The sequence below is a fragment of the Dromiciops gliroides genome, chromosome 1 (genome assembly GCF_019393635.1).
Source record: "Dromiciops gliroides isolate mDroGli1 chromosome 1, mDroGli1.pri, whole genome shotgun sequence".
NCBI classification, from domain to species: domain Eukaryota; kingdom Metazoa; phylum Chordata; class Mammalia; order Microbiotheria; family Microbiotheriidae; genus Dromiciops; species Dromiciops gliroides.
Genome location: NC_057861.1, coordinates 562,101,466 through 562,119,262, shown reverse-complemented (window position 1 = coordinate 562,119,262; position 17,797 = coordinate 562,101,466). Strand labels below are relative to the sequence as shown.

Genomic DNA, 17,797 nt, shown 5'->3' with positions numbered 1-17,797 from the left:
CTCTTTTTTTTTCTAATTTTTCTGCAATCTCTCTTATTTGATTTTTTTTTAAGTCTTTACAAGAACACTTTTTGGGCTTGTGATTACTTGATGTTTCTCTTTGAGTAAGGAGTGACTTTTTTAACTTCACTATCTTTTTCTGATCTTCTCTATCTCTATAGTAGCTGTCTGTGGTCTGGTTCTTTAACCTTTGCTTACTCATTTTTATTTTATTTTATTTTTAGCAGCTTATTATTGTAATAGGCTCTTGTCTCAGAGCATGGAGTATGGTGCCATAGGCCTCAGGTCTTTCTTACTGTTCTTTTCTCAGCTCTGACCAGGGCCCCAACCACCTGTACTCCTTCCTACCCACAAACCACCACTAGGGCCTCCAGAGGAGGTTTCTTACGAACACTCTGGCTCCCGGCAGTGCAAACTTCAGATCTCCCCTCTGCCGGGAAACAAAGCCAGGGACTCCACTCCCCTGCAGATGCCCACACCAGCAGGGTCCCATCCCTCTGCTACCACACTCACCGGGCATGCACTCGCTCCTTCTCGTCCAGAGCCCCAGTCAGGGACCATATCTCCTCAGCACAGCTGGCTCCTGTGTCCTGTAACTGCATACAGTCCTTCTCAGGACTTCTCAGGTATCTGACCCCAATCCTGTCCAAGAGGTAAAAGTTCCTGAGACTCCACCCCAGCTACCTCAGTGCTTGTCATTGTTTCTGTGGAATCTGCCTGGAGGGGTTTGCTCTTTACTCTGGCAGAGCCTCCGCCTCTTTAAGTAGGGTCTTTCCTATGGTTCTCTCAAGTTGTCTTAGGAGGTCAACTGCTTTACCCCAACTTTTATTTATTCCTGCCATTCTGTGTTCACTTTGAGGCAATGATCTGTCTTTTTAGTGGGAGAAATTTGTAGAGTCTGGAATTTTTTACCTACACTGCCATCTTCCTTAAATCCTTTCCACTACTGTATTTCTTAGCCAGTACCAGATAGTTTTGATGATTAGTATTTTGTCATAAATTGTGAAATCTGATATTGCTAGGGTGCCTTCCTTCATATTTTTTGAATTTTAATCCCCTTGATATGCTTGACCTTTTGTTCTTCCAGATGAATTTTGTTATTTTTTTCTAGCTCTATAAAAAAATTCTTTGGCGATTTAGTATGGCACGGAATAAATAAATTAATTTAGGTAGAATTGTCACCTTTATCATATTGGCCCAGCATACTCATGAGCAATTAATATTTCTCCAGTTGTTTAGAACTCTATTTGTGTGAAAAGTATTTTCTAATTGTGTTCATGTAGTCCCTGTGTTTTTCTTAGCAGGTAGACTCCTAAGTATTTTATGTTGTCTGCGGTTATTTTTTATTCATTCATTCATTCACTCATTTTTTTGCAGGGCAGTGAGGGTTAAGTGACTTGCCCAGAGTCACACAGCTAGTAAGTGTCAAGTGTCTGAGACTGGATTTGAACTCAGGTCCTCCTGAATCCAGGGCTCGTGCTTTATCCACTGTGCCACCTAACTGCCCCGTCTGTGGTTATTTTAAATGGAATTTTTCTTTCTATTTCTTAATGCTGGGTTTTAAGTATATAGAAATGCTGATGGTTTGTATGGACTTATTTTATGTCCTGTAATTTTGCTACACTTATTGTTTCAGCTAGTTTTTAAAAAATTTAATTCTCTAGGTTTCTCTTATCTGCAAAGAGTTATAGTTTTGTTTCCTTATTGCCTGTTTTTATTCTTTTGATTTCTTTGTCTTCTCTTTTTGCTATAGCTAGCATTTCCAAAACAATATTGAATAATACTGGTGATAATGGACATCCTTGCTTCACAAACCCTGATCTTATTGAGAAGGCTTTAAGTTTGTCTTTGTTACAGATGAAGCTTGTTCTTGGCTTTAGATAGAAACTATCATTTTAAGAAAGGCCCAGTTGGGGCAGCTAGGTGGTGCAGTGGATAGAGCACCAGCCCTGGATTCAGGAGGACCTGAGTTCAAATCCAGCCTCAGACACTTAACACTTACTAGCTGTGTGATCCTGGCAAGTCACTTAACACAAATTGCCTCACTTAAAAAAAAAAAGGCCCAGTTGATTCTTATGACTTTTAGTGTTTTTAATAAGAATAGGTATTGTATAATCTTTGTGATATATTTCTGTAATCTCCTTGCGAGTTACTTTATTTTAAAAATTTGCATCAATATCCATTAAAGAAATCAGTACAGTTTTCTTTCTCTGTTTTTGCTCTCCCCAGTTTAGGTATCAATACCATATTTATATCATAGAAGGAATTTGGTAGGACTCCTTCTTTACCTGTTTTTTCAAATAGTCTATTTAATATTGGGATTAATTGTTCCTTACATGTTTGGTAGAATTAATTTGTAAATGCATCTGGTCCTGGGGATTTTTTTTTAGGGAGCTCATTCATGGCTTGTTCAATTTCTTTTTCAAAGTTAGGCTTATTTAAGTATTGTATTTCCTCTTGTATTAACCTGGGTAATTTATATTTTTGTAAATAAACATCCATTTCACTTGGATTGTTGGTTTTACTGGCATATATGGGCAAAATAGCTTCTAATAATTAGTTTAGCTCGAGTAATGGTTCATTCTCCCTTTTCATTTTTAATACACTGGTATTTTGGTCTTTATTTTTATTTTATTTTTGCGGGGCAATGATGGTTAAGTGACTTGCCCAGGGTCACACAGCTAGTAAGTGTTAAGTGTCTGAGGCTGGATTTGAACTCCGGTACTTCTGACTCCAGGACTGGTGCTCTATCCACTGCACCACCTAGCTGCCCCCGATTTTTAAAAATCATAATAACAATTGGTTTATCTATTTTATTGTTGTTGGTTTTTTTTTCATAAAACCAGGTTCTAGTTTTATTTATTAGTTCATTTTTTTTAAACTTTCAATTTTATTACTCTCTCCTTTGATTTTCAGGTTTGCCATTTTTGTGTTTTACTGAGGATTTTTGGGGGGAAGAGAGGGGAGGCAATTGGGGTTAAGTAACTTGATCAAGGCCACACAACTAGTAATTGTCTGAGGCTGCATTTGAACTCATGTCCACCTAACTCTAGGGCCAGTGCTTTATCTCCACTGTGCTGCCTAGCTGCCCCTGATTGGGGATTTTTTATTTTCCTAGTTTTTTAGTTGTGTGCCTAATTCATTAATCTATTCTTTCTTTTACCAATGTATCTGCCTAGAGATACAAATATTCCCCTAAGTACTGTTTTGTCTGCATCCCACTCATTTTAGTATGTAGTCCCATTGCTGTCATTTTTAATGAAATTATTCTTTCTGTGATTTGTTATTTGACCCACTTGCAAAGGTTGAATTTATAGGACTTGGTAGTAAATGAATGGACATGGAAATGAGGGATAGAAAAAAAGTTGTAGATGACTTCAGACTTGCAAATCTAGGTAATGAGAAAGTTGATGGTGTTCTAGAAAAAAAGGAGGAAGTAGAGGAAGGGTGGGCTCTAGAAAGAAAGAAATTAAATCTGTTTTAAACATAAATTTGAGTTGCTTATAAAGCAATCAGTTGGGAGATTTGATATTTAGTGGTATAGGATTGAATCTCAGGAGAGATATGGGAATCATCTGCATAGAGATAAGTGAAGCCATGGATCTCCTTTCTGAATGTTTGTAATATATGTATGTTTGCATGTATGTATGCATGCATGTTTTTATATGGGAGCTCTGGATTTTGACTATGACATTATAGTAACTTTTCCTTTTGGTATTCCTTTCAGGAAATGATTGATAGATTATTTTTATCTTTACTTTCCCCTCTGGGTCTAATAAATCTCAGTAGTTTTCATTTATGATTTCTTGAAATATACTGTCCAGGCTTTTCTTTCTGTCATGGTTTTCAGAATATAATGATTCTTAATTTTTTTTCTCTTTGATTTGTTTTCCAGGTCTATTGTTTTTTTATATCACATATCTTCTATTTTCTTCTACTTTTTTCAATCTTTTGATTTTGTTCCAATATTCCTTGCTGTTTCATAGATAATTGATTTTTTTGTTTGCACTCAATAAGTGCTTTATTCACTGACTGGTATTTTCTTTATTCTTTTTTTAAAATTTTGCAGGGCAATTGGGGTTAAGTGACTTGCCCAGGGTCACATAGCTAGTAAGTGTCAAGTGTGTGAGTTCATATTTGAACTCGGGGCTGGAGCTTTAACCACTGCGCTACCTAGCTGCCCCCTAGCTGCCCCCTGGTATTTTCTAGTATTCTGTTCTAGTCTTCAGGGAATACATTTGCTGGTCTTAATACTTTCTCCTTTAAGTTATTTATTCTCTTTCCAGTTTATTTCCTCAAGAGCCTTTATTTATTTTATTTTTTCCCCTTTTGCTTATTTTTTATATATTCACATAGTCCTTGTGGAAAATCTTTTGTTTTCCTTTTGAGTCCTTGCTTGAAATTTTTATATAGTTAGATTTGCAATCATTTGTATACTTTGTTGGTGTTTTCTTTGATTTACTCATCTCTTTTCTACCTTATGGGATTTTATGCTAGGGCCAGCCTCCACCCACTGCTATGCCTTGGGTGCAGTGATTTGTTTTCATTGGTCTTAACCTGGGTTCTTTTACTGACCTCCCACTCCTGGAGTTTACCCTCCCATCCAGCACTGATCATTATTCAGTCTGGTGAGAATTATCATGGTTGTTGGAGTAGATATGTGGGAGGTGGGCAGTCTGCTTTCCCATTCATGTTAGCTGAAAGTGTCTTATCTGGCTCTCCATAGATTTTTTTCCACTTCATTCTGGGCAACAAGTATTGGCAGATAAACTGCAGTTATCTTCCTGGTGTTCTGTTTATTATGCTCATCTTGAGTAATGAAAGGTGAATATCCCAGTAAATTATGTTTTTTATTGCCTTTGGACATATAATACAATGAAACCAACTTCTTTATTCACCTTTTCAAGGAGAATCTATGATCCATCCTTTCATTTAGCTGCAACTTCTTTATAAACTCTGGTTCCATTTATAGTACAAATATCAATATGGATAGCCTTCATTTCCTTCATTAATATCTACTTGCTGATTATTGGTAAAAGATTTCACAATTAGAATATAAATAAGTAAATCAGTATTTGTAGATTGTCTAAAAATTGCAATGAGACACTTACTGGTAGGATAAAAGATAATTTGACAGAAAAAAATGTTTTCAATAGTCTTACTAAAGATGGTGGTGCAAGTGTCAAGGTAGATGCCCTACACCACACCCACCAGCCATGCAATCCCTCCCATTCTAGGCCATCACACCTGCTTTGTTGTTGATTTTTTGCCCTTTTCTGTTCCAGTCTTGACCCTGTAGCTAACAAGCAATCTTCCATTTTGTAACGATTGGAATAACGCCACCTGCTGGATACTTACTGTAGAGGAGTTCTGCCCATGAAGGGAAGGTCTTTGAGGGCAAGACCAGGAGTCAGGAAGTGACGCGGGCTAGTGGGAGGAGGAAGGAAGAGACTAGCGCTCAGTCTCACTCTCTCTTTCCGGAGGACGCTGGCGGAGAAGGGAGCTAGAAATGTGCTCTCCCTTTAATAGATAGGAATCTAGGCCTTTCTCTCTCTCTTTACCAAATTCTTATTCTCCTTAATAAATGCTTAAAAGTCTAACTCTTGCTAAAGCTTATAATTTATTGGCAACCACTCATTAGATATTTTAGACAGACTAGCTAGAATTTTAGCCCTTAACAATTTGCATATGACATTCTGCTAATGGCATATAGCCTGGAATATCCTGGAGTACTTTCTTTCTTTCTCTCTCTCTCTCTCTCTCTCTTTTTTTTGGTGAGACAATTGGGGTTAAGTGACTTGCCTAGGGTCACACAGCTAGTAATTGTTAAGTGTCTGAGGCCGGATTTGAACTCAGGTCCTCCTGACTCCAGGGCCGGTGCTCTATCCACTATGCCACCTAGCTGCCCCCTGCAGTACTTTCTCAGTAATGTTCACAAGTGACTTAAGATACCACATCTGCCATCCCAGAGGAAAAGCAAAATGATGAATACATAGTGCTTGAATTAATCAATTTTCATAGGCAATATGACCAGATTGAATATAAGGAAAAGATTATACTTGATCATATTTGGGAAACTATATATCATGTTCAATAATTCCAAGCTCCCTGCTGCCACAAATATGGACACATATATACATACATGTTATGAATCTGTAGTGATCTATATCTATCAACATATGTATGTATGTGTATTCAGAAGTTTAAAAAAATTTAACCAGTGAAACTGAAATTTAAACATTTCTTTTCACCTTTGGTTTTCCTGGTGTTTCATGAAAATATTTGTGTGAAATTCCTGGAGATATTAGCTCCAGGCAGGTACTTGTATCCTCTTTGTCAAATGAATGAAGAGTACATCTGTTGAAAGGAGTCTGGGGTGCAGCAGAAGTAGAAGAGGTGAGGTACCCAGTTTTAGGGGGGGTACAAATTTTGAGGGAGACAAGAGAATTTTTGTAGGACTAATGATTTTTAGAATCAAAGATATTGATATGAACATTTTTAATGATGAAAGTTCATTTACTAATTTTAACTATTTAATTCAGTATGACAGAATATGTTTTTTTTTTCCTTTTCCAGGAAAGAAAAACAAATTAGGCGGGTAGAAGAGGAAATTGAACAAGAAAAACAAGCGGCAGATGGCATTATTAAAAATATGTCTCCTGAAAAACAAGTCAAGTATATAGAGATGAAAACTACAAATGAAAAATTATTACAGGTAATGGCATTGTGTTTCCTTTATTTTTAGGCTGGAATTTATTAAACACACATTAAATTGCTGGTTTTCATGCTACATTCTCAATTTGAATAATAAAATTAGCCTTTTGGAACCCTCAGTGTCCTGAACTCTGAACCCAGTCTCCTTCACTCAGTGGCAGTGTCAACAAAAACCCAACACTTGAATTGCAGGCACCAATTAAAATAAACAAGATAAGAAAGAAATACAAGGATTACATTTCACACAAGGAGATTGGTCAATTTATGCTCCAAGAGGAAAGGGAATAATTGTAATCTCATTACAAACCTTTTATAGTGAAAAGGAGAAGAGAATTCACAGAAGAAACAGGAAAAAAGGAAGAAAAAAAACAAGAGAGAAAAGAGTTATCTTGTTATAGCTGTATTCGAGATTAGGAGATTAGAAATCTGATGATAAAAAGACAAAAAGTAAAATAGCTCTGCTGTCTAAAATAGGTTTAGGTATCCAGTAACCTTTTCTGTCCAGAATGGTTATGCCAGATAACCCAGTTTTTACTGGGCTTCGTTTTTATTCACTGCTTCATTTCTTCCCCTGAAATTTACACAGTTTTTCTATTTTTTCTTTCTAAATATTCTCTTTGTTCCATCTGATATATGTTTTAGGTAAACAGTAATTCTTTTGTTGTCCTTTCATGCTCTCATTTAAACATAAGGGCGTGTTTAAATCACCTTTCCCCACAGGGCTTTGAAATAATCTTGCACTACAGCTTTGCAGCTCTCAAAGAGAAACATAAGCAATACTTGGCCTTTCCCACTTCTTTCTTTCCCTGATCTACCCTTCCCCAAAGCCTGGAATCTGAAATAAAATAAATTTGAACCAGAACCAGGAAATATTACCTCTCTCATCTTGCTCCTTGATTAATCTCTCTGGTATCCATTGCTCAGTCCCAAAAGATAATATCTCAAAGAAGTTATGATTTTGATCCAAGAAGTATGTTATTTTAATCTTAGTATGGGGTGTCAAGCTAAAGAGGGAGCAGCTACTTGGATCCTGTGTAAGTGCTATTAGTCAGTTTAATACTTGATTTCATATGTATTTTTCCTCCATTCATAGAGGTCAATAGGATTACTGTCCTAAAACACAATAAAAATGTGAGTTATAGTACAAATAGATAGTACAGGATTATACCTTGAAATAAAGGCATCATACAAATGTCAAAATACTCTTAAAAGAGGTTCTTCACGTAGAGACCTTTTATAAAGAATTGATGAATTCTAGCAAATAAGCCATGATAATTGCCAAAGGCTTGACATGAGCTCCAGTACTCCATTTATACCGGATATGTATATGATAGTAAATAGTAAATAAATGAGTGAATGAATGAATAAAAAACAATTATTAATCACTTGTCAAGCACTGACCTTAAACATTTAAGCTTTTTGGGGGGAAAATATTAGATAAAACAAGTTCCAAAATTCTGTTGTGTGAAAATAACATTAAATTTGGCAGTTTAGCCAATGTTTTTGCAAAGTGGTATTTTGGGGTAAGAATTTTTCTCTTTAACAAATACACACATACATGTGTGTGTGTGTGTGTGTATACATGTATATATATATATATACACACACACACATATGTATATATGTTATCTATATGTAGATATCTTTAACAAAATAAAAGAAATAGGACCCAAGTTCTAGACAAAAAATATTTTTGATGGCTTTAGAGGCAGCATAACATGATGAAAGAAATGTTGGATTTGGAGTCAGTGGACCTGAATTCAAATCCTGACTTTGGCACATAATTACTATGCGAGCTTAGGCAACTCATTTCACCTCTGTGGGCCTCTTTTTCCATCTGTAAAATGAGGGGTTTGAATTAGATGACTTCTAGGGTTTCATAGCTTCAAATCTCTTATTTTTACTTCAGTTTAACTTCAGATTAATAGTGTGACCTAGGTATGAAAATAATTTCTCTCTATTTCAAAATTACATATAACACTTGGCATTTTATCTCTTTTATCTAGGAATTAGATACACTTCAGCAGGAATTAGACTCACTGAATATGAAGAAAGAAGGTCTGGAAACTGTATGTATGGAATTAAATAAAAGCTCTATTATCACCCAAATGCAGAAGATAATTGGGTCTGATAGAATTGTGAACTAAATTATATAGGTTATATATAGGTTAATGGTACTCATAGCCCTTTACTTTCCTGGTGCAGAAAGTTAGAAATTGGTAAGGTAGTAATTTGAAACAGTTCAGCAATTCTACTCTTGGTTCAAGATCATAAATATTCTAATAGGGGAAGGAAGGAAAAAAAAGTTCCTTCTGTATACCAGAACAATATTATTTCAAAGACAGTGAGTGTTACTTAATTCTGGCCTTGCATACTTTTCTTCTCCTCCTTGCTTAGCCTCTAAGATCATATCTCAGTATCTATCTGTTTTTCCCAATTTTTGTTGTAGATGGGCAAATGGCAGATAAAGTGTAGGAAGGTATTTTTTAATTGGCAGGACTGTTTTCATCTAACTGCTTGCTATTGAATACAATGTCAGAATGTCATAAGATTACATCTTAATTCTTTGTCATTAAAATGGATAATTAGCTGTTTATTTTCAAGTATTAAAGATAGTCAACATCTGATTACTTTCATGTGGTAAATCACTATAGACTTATCTGCAAGTGTTAGGCTATAGCAGAAATATACCTTATTGAAGAAGCAAGGCCACTACATTGACCCACATGGATGGCAGGATTTCACACCACACAGATGTCACTCTGCTAAGTTATTTGAGTTGTAGTCATGGACTTAAGTCCCATGCCAAGTGTTTTAGCTACAGGAATAGGGCCAGCTACCACGAATATCTTTTTTTGGGGGAGGGGGGCATGTGGAGAGGGAGAGAATCTGTGTTCTTCCATGGGAAAAAAAAAATGTATCTTTTTCTTTTGATTCACTTCTGTAACTTTATTAGAATAGGAACTTCCTGTGAGGAAACTCCTCCTACTAATGTAGATCTGTAATTTATAATCTTAGAAAACAGCTAGTAAGTGTCCTGTGTCTGAGGCTAGATTTGAACTCAGGTCCTCCTGAATCCGGGGCTGGTGCTTTATCCACTGTGCCACCTAGCTGTCCCCTACATAATATATTTTTAGATCCATTAGAACATGATCTCTTTGAGAATAGAATCATTTCACTCTTTGGATTTGTATCTCTAGCACCTCCCAAGCTCAGTGCAGAGAAATATGTAGGCACTTAATAAATGCTTGTTGATCCTAATTGATTATGATTCTGGTGACAAACTCTTTAACTTAGCTTAGACTCATAAGCCTAAACCTGTTTTGTTGTCAGCTACAAAGTAAATACTTTTGTTTTGTCTTTAGGAAATAGCACACTCCCAAGTAAAACAGGAGGCTGTCCTTCTTTATGAAAAACTTTATGAATTGGAATCCCATCGAGATCAAATGATTGCAGAGGACAAAAGCATGGGATCCCCAATGGAAGAGAGAGAGCGGTTACTTAAACAAGTAGGAAAAATATTTATAATATATTTTTATGTCACAAGTCTTCACTTTAGCATAAAGGATTGGAAAGGAAGCCAGGAAGCTTATGTACTAAGCAGTGAATGAACCGGTTTATTATGTTAAAATATTGAATATCTTTCCTTTAAGAGCCATTTCTTTTTTTTTTTTTTGCCATGATATTGACTAATTTTTCTTGCAGTTTTGTCAACATCAAAAGCTGTTTTTAATGACTGCAATAAGCTATATGTTCCTATTTATAGTTTTATAATTTCTACAGTTTGCTTCACTGTTTAGAAGGCTTATCCTCCTTTAATGAACATTTTATTTTATTATTTATCTGGGAGGGTTTTTTTGTGTGTTTTTTGGGGGGGCGGGGCAATGAGGGTTAAGTGACTTGACATAGCTAGTAAGTGTCAAGCGTTTGGGGCTAGATTTGAACTCAGGTCCTCCTGAATCCAGGGCTGGTGCTTTATCCACTGTGCCACCTAGCTGCCCCATGAGCATCCAGATTCTTAAAGAAAAAGGTAAGTTACAGGAGGACATAGAAAGCAAAACTATACTAGTGGAAAACAATTAAAAAAAAAATAAGAGGCAAAACAAAACAAAAGCAATTAAAAAAAACCCTATACTAGTGGGGGATCTCAATTGTCCTTTTTCACAACTTGATAAATCTAATAAAAAAAACATAGAAACTAAGAAGATGAATAGAATCTTAGAAAAGTTATATATTATAGACCTTTGGGAAAAATGAATAGGAGTAGAAAAGAATATAGTTATCACTTACACATTGTGACTTTTCCCATTGTGGTTTTGATATATCTTAGGTTGGCATAAAAAATTAGATGGGAATTTTGGAGTTTTGTGGAAGCCACAGACCACATGCAAAGGCCAGCAGATGAAAAAGAAAAAGTTTAGAAACTCAGAAATGCATAAAATATATGGATAGTATTGTATGATGTCAACATTTTTTATCTTTTAATACCATAATAATTCAGACTTCATCTCTGGTATGAAGTGAGGTCCCAAATTTTTTACATGGATTTGCCAGATCACAGGGGCACTGAGCCTCTAATCCTAATGATTTGGAAGGGATAACTGTATGTATGCATGTATACATGCAGTACATGTCGTCTACACAAAAATTGACCATTTATTAGGGCATAAAAACCTCATAATCAGTGTGGAAAGGCAGAAATGTTAAATAGTTTCTTTTTGGATCATAATGCAATAAAAATTACATTCAACAAAGGGCAGTGAAAAGATAGATTAAAAATGAATTGGAAACTAAATAATCTAATCCTAAAGAATAAATGGGTCAAAGAGTAAGTCACAGAAACAATCAATATTTTCATTAAAGAGAATGACAAAAATGAGACAACATACCAAAATTTATAGGATGTAGCCAACACAGTACTTAGGGGGAAATTTCTTACTCTTAAATTGTTACATCACTAAAATAGAGAAAGAGCAGATCAGCGAATTGGGCATGCAACTAAGAATACTAGGGGAAAAAAACAATTAAAAATCCCTAATTGAGCACCAAATTGGAAACTCTGAAAACCAAAGGTAAGATTAATAAAAAAAGTGAAGGTAGGAAAACCATTGAGTTGATAAATAGGACTAAGAGCTGGGAAAAAAAAAAAACAACAACAACACAGTAAGATTGATAAATCAGCCATTCATTAATTTGATTTTAAAAAAGAAAGAAGAAAAATCCAAATATCCAGTATGAAAAATGAAAAGGATAAACTCACTAATAGTGAAGAATAAATTAAAGCAATCATTAGGAAATATTTTGCCCACTTATATGCTAATTAATCTGACAATCTGAGTGAAATTGATGAATATTTATGAAAATATACATGATCCAGATTAACAGATAAGGAAATAGAATGCCTAAATAATCCCATTTTAGAAAAAGAAATTGAACAAACCATCAGTGAACTCCCTAAGAAAAAAAATCTTCAGGGCCAGATAGGTTCACAAAGTGAATTCTCCCAAAAATTTAAAGGACAATTAGTTCCAATACTGTATATTTGGGAAAATAGACAAAAAGAAGCCCTACCAAATTCCTTTAAGACACAAATGTGGTGCTGATACCTAAACTATTCTAAAATAGAAAAAGAAAACTATAGACCAATTTCCCTAATGAATATCAATGGAAAAAAATTAAATAAAATACTAGCAAGGAGATTACAGCAATATATCACAGGGATCATACTCAATGACGAAGTGGATTTATACCAGGAATGCAGAGTTGGTTCAAAATTAGGGAAACTATCAGCATGATTGACCATATCAATAACAAAACCAATAAAAATCATGATTATCTTAATAGATGCTGAAAAAACTTTTGACAAAATATAGCACCCATTCCTATTAAAAACATTAGAGAACATAGTAATAAATGGAGCTTTCCTTAAAATAATAAGCAGTATCTCTCTAAAACCATCAGCAAGCATTATCTCTAATGGCGATAAGCTAGAAACCTTCCCAGTAAGATCAGGGGTGAAGCAAAGATGCCTATTATCACCATTATTCGATATTGAACTAGAAATGTTAACTATAGCAATGAGAAGAAAAAGAAATTGAAGGAATTAGAATAGGCAATGAAGAAACAAAACTATCCCTCTTTGCAGATGATACTAGTAGGGGACCTCAACTGTCCTGGTATACTTAGAAAATCCCAGAGAATCCACTGAAAAAATACTTGAAATAATTAACAACTTTAGAAAAGTTTCAAGATAGAAAATAAACCCACATAAATCAACAGCATTTCTATATATGACCAACAAAGCCCAGTAGCAAGAAATAGAAAGATAAATTCCACTTACAATAACTGTAAACAACATAAAATTCTTGAGTACGTGCCACAGAAAGTCAGATGTAAACAATTAAAAAACATAAATTGCTCATGGATAGGCCAAGCCAATAAAATAATGAATGACAATTCTACCTAAACTAATTTACTTACTCGGTGCCAAACTAATCAAACTACCAAAAAATTATTTGGTAGAGCTAAAAAAAAAACAGCAAAATTCATCTGGAAGAACAATAGGTTAAGAATATCAAGGAAATTAATGAAAAAAAAAAATCTAAAGGAAGATGGCCTAGAAATACTGGATCTCAAAACTATATTATAAAGCAGTAATCATCAAAACTATTTTGTACTGGCTAAGAAATAAAGTGATGGTTCAGTAGAATAGATTAGGTACATAAGATACAGTTGTAAATTACCATAGTAATCTAGTACTTGTTAAACCCAAGACCCCCACCTCTTGGACAAGAACTCAATATTTGACAAAAACTTCTGGGAAAACTAGAAAACTATGGCAGAAACTAGGTAAAGACCAACAGCTTACACTGTATACCAAAATAAGATCAAATTGAATACATGATTTAGACATAAAGCGTAATAACAGAAGCAAATTAGAAGAGCAAGCAATAGTCTACTTGTCAGATCTGTGGAAAAGGGTAGGTTTATATATAAACAAGAGATAGAGAACATTATGAAATAAAAAATAGATCATTTTGATTATGTTAAGTTGAAAAAGTTTTACATAAACAAAACCAATGGAACCAAGATTAGAAGGAAAGTTGGGAAACTCTTTATGGCAAGTGTGTCTGATATAGGCCTCATTTTTCAAATATATTGAGAAGTCAGGTTTACAAGAATACAAGCCATTGCCCAGTTGATAAATGGTCAAAGAATATAAACAGGCAGTTTTCAGATGAAGAAATCAAAGCTATCTATAGTCACATAAAGAGGTGCTCAAAATTACTTTTGATTATAGAAGTTCAAATTAAAACAACTCTGAGGTACCACTTCATACATATCAGATTGGCTAATATGATGAAAAAGGAAAATGATAAATGTTAGAAAGGATGTAGGAAAATTGGGACACTAATGTACTGTTGGTGGAGTTGTGAACTGATCCAACCATTCTGGAGAGCAATTTGGAACTATGTCCACAAGGCAACTAAACTGTGCATACCCTGGGATTCAGCAATACCACTACTAGGTGTGTAATCCAAAAAGATCATAAAAAAGGGAAAAGGACCTACATGCACAAAAATATTTGTAGCAGCTCTTTTTGTGGTGGCAAAAAATCAGAAATTGAGGAGATGTGCATCAACTGGGGAATGGCTGAATAAGCTGTGCAGTATATGAATGTAATGGAATACTATTGTGCAATAAGAGATGATAAGCAGGTGGATTTCAGAAAAACCTGGAAAGACTTGTATGAACTAATTCAAAGTGAAATGAGCAGAAACAGGAAAACATTGTACACAGTAATAGCAACATTGTATGATAATAAACTCTGACTTAGCTCTTCTCAGCAATACAATGATCCAAGACAATTACAAAGGATTTATGATAGAAAATGCTATCCATATCCAAAGAAAGAACTGATGGGGGGAATAAAAAAAGAACTGATGGACTCTGAATACATATTGAAGCATACTATTTTTCACTTTCTTTGGGGTTTTGGGTTTTTTTTTTCCTCTTGGTCTGTTTCTTCTTTCACAACTGTGACTAATATGGAAATATGTTTTACATGATCACACATATATAATTATAATTATAAAATTATATAAAACATATAATTGCTTACATTCTAGGAAGATGGGAGGGAGAAAAATTTGGAACTCAAATTTTGTAAAAATGAATGCTAATACTCTTTGACCTAGTAATACTACTACTAGGTTGGTCTCCAAAAAGAAATAAAAAGTAAAAAGTTGAATTTTAAAATTGAGGAGATGCCCATTAATTGGAGAGTGGCTGAACAAATTGTGGGACGAGATTATGATGGAACGCTATTGTTCTATAAGAAATGAAGAACAAGATGCTATCAGAAAAACCTGAACTGTATACAAAGTAACAGCAATATTGTAAGATGATCAGCTATGAATGGCTTAGCTATTTTCAACAATACAATGATCCAAGACAACCCTGAAGAACTTATGAAAAATGCAATCCATCTCGAGAGAAAGAACTGATGGTGTCTGAATTTGGATTGAAGTAAACATTTTTTTTAAGTTCTTTTTTCTTAAGTTTTTTTTTGTCTATTTTCTTTTACAACCTGACTAATGTGGAAATGTTTTGCATGATTACACATGTCTAACATATTGAATTGCTTGCGTTCTTAGGGAGTGGGGTGGGGAGGGAGAGAGGAAGAGAATTTGCAACATGAAGTTTTAAAAATCGACATTAAAATTGTTTTTACATGTAATTTGGGGAAAAAATAAAATTCTAAATAAATGGAAAATTTTTTTTAAATGAATGCTAAAAGTGTCTACATATAATTGGAAAAAAATAAAATACTTTTAAACTAAACAAAAAAAACTACCCTATGTGTAAGGGCCCTACTACCTAGGAGTACTAAGAAGAAGGCTTCAGGTATGGCAGTTCACACCCCTTTTTTAAAGAAAAAAGAAGAACTTGAGAATGATGCCATTTGTTGTTTTCCCCTTTGAAATCTGTAAATTGAATTTTACTGAATGAATAGGTTTCAAAAAAGATAGATTTAACATTTTAGTGAAACATAGTATGTTAGGGAAAATCTGTGTTTGAACTGTTTGATTTTTCTCCATTATTTTAGTTATCTACTAGCTTCATTTACTCATTCCTTACATACTATTTTATTTTATTTATTTATTTTTTACATACTATTTTATTGTGCTTTGTAGGTTAAGGAAGATAACCAGGAAATAGCAGGCATGGAGAGACAGTAAGTATAATTTTCCTTATGCCCAATTCCTACCTTTTATTTATTTATTTATTTATTTATTTTTAGTGAGGCAATTGGGGTTAAGTGACTTGCCTAGGGTCACACAGCTAGTAAGTGTTAAATGTCTGAGGCCGGATTTGAACTCAGGTATTCCTGACTCCAGAGCCGGTTCTCTATCCATTGCGCCACCTAGCTTTTAGTTTTTAAATGAATGTGAGATTAAGATTGTTATATTTGGAGTTCCAGAGGTAGAGCCAATATGGCAGAGTGAAACCAGGAAGCTGCCTGAGGTCTCCCAAATTTCCCTCAGAAACAATGTTAAATTAAGCCCCTCAACAGATTCTGGAGCTGTAAAACCTGCAAAAAAACCCAACAACAACAACAACAACAAAAAACGAAGTGAAACAATCTTCCAACTTAACCTAGAAGATTTGCCGGAAAGGTCTGTTTCATCTGGTTAAAAGGGGAACATAGCTCAGTGCAGACAGGGCAAGCCAGCAAAAAGCTCTTAGTCACAGCACAGATCACCAACTGAGGACCCACGGTTCTAGCTCAGTAAGTTAAGTGGCACATCAGGCCAGTTGTGAGGCCTCCACCCTCAATTCAGAAGGCAATCTGCCAGCTGGGGTATCAGCTACCCAACAGGCCCAACTAAGCTGGGCTACTCCAGTGTAGTGAGCAAGCTGTAAGCTGCTGATGCCTCAGAACAGAAAGCCAGTGACTGGGTCCCTGGTCCTAGCAAAAGAAGCTTGGGACAGTGCATGCTGTACCCCAGGAATAGAACTCAATCTTTTTTTTTGGTAGGGCAGCAAGGGTTAAGTGACTTGCCTGGGGTCACACAGGTAGTAAGTTTCAAGTGTCTGATGCTGGATTTGAACTCAGGTCCTCCTGAATCCAGGGCCAGTGCTTTATCCACTGTACCACCTAGCTGCCCCAGAACTCAGTCTTAAAAGGCAGAAAAGAGGCTAAAATATAAATAAGAAACAAAAAAGAACCTTCACTATTGACAATTACTATGGTGACAGAGAGGATCAAAACAAACTCAGAAGAGGACAAATATGATAAAGCGCCTACATGTGAAGCCCTAAAGGGGGAGAAGAATTGGTCTCGTGAACGAAAAGGCTTCTTGGAAGAACTCAAAAAGGGTATTATAAACCAGATAAGAGAGGTAGAAGAAAAATTGGGAAAAGAAATGAGTTATGCAAGAAAGAGTCAATAGCTTGGAAAAAGAACAAAGATTGACAGAGTAAAACAACTCTTTAAAAATATAATTGAGGGGCATCTAGGTGGCACAGTGGATAGAGCACCGGCCCTGGAGTCAGGAGTACCTGAGTTCAAATCCGGGCTCAGACACTTAACACTTACTAGCTGTGTGACCCTGGGCAAGTCCCTTAACCCCAATTGCCTCACTAAAAAAAAAATAAATAAATAAAAATGTAATTGGCCAAATGGAAAAGGAGGTGCAAAAGCTGACTGGGGAAAATAATTCCTTAAGTATCAGAATTGGGCAGATGGAAGCTAATGACTGAATGAGACAAAATGAAGAAGTAAAACAAAATCAAAAGGATATAAAAGTAGAAGAAAACGTAAAATACCTCTTCAGAAAACCAACAGACCTGGAAAATAGATCCAGGAGGGACAACCTGTGAATAATTAGATTACCTGAGAACTATGATAAAAAATAAAAAGAGCCTAGACAGCATATTTCATGACATTATCAAGGAGAACTTCCCCAATGCCTTACAACCAGAGGAAAAAGTAGCCATTGAAAGAATCCACTGATCACCTCCTAAAAGAGACCCCAAAAGGAAAATTCCAAGGATTATAATGGCTAAATTCCAAAAT

The 17,797-nt window shown here is 35.2% G+C and overlaps 1 protein-coding gene across 2 annotated transcripts in view; it reads left to right on the top strand.

Annotated features, from left to right (window-relative positions):
• Positions 1-17,797, top strand: part of IFT74 (intraflagellar transport 74) — a 140,666-nt gene that overhangs the window by 63,392 nt on the left and 59,477 nt on the right. For both annotated transcript variants that reach the window (XR_006354166.1, XM_043978143.1), the window contains exons 9-12: positions 6,577-6,715; positions 8,721-8,783; positions 10,080-10,223; positions 15,912-15,952. Coding sequence is in view for 1 of the 2 variants with exons in the window: in XM_043978143.1 (XP_043834078.1) it covers positions 6,577-6,715; positions 8,721-8,783; positions 10,080-10,223; positions 15,912-15,952 (387 nt within the window). In the remaining variant the exon portion in view is untranslated. The remainder of the gene's footprint in view (positions 1-6,576; positions 6,716-8,720; positions 8,784-10,079; positions 10,224-15,911; positions 15,953-17,797) is intronic.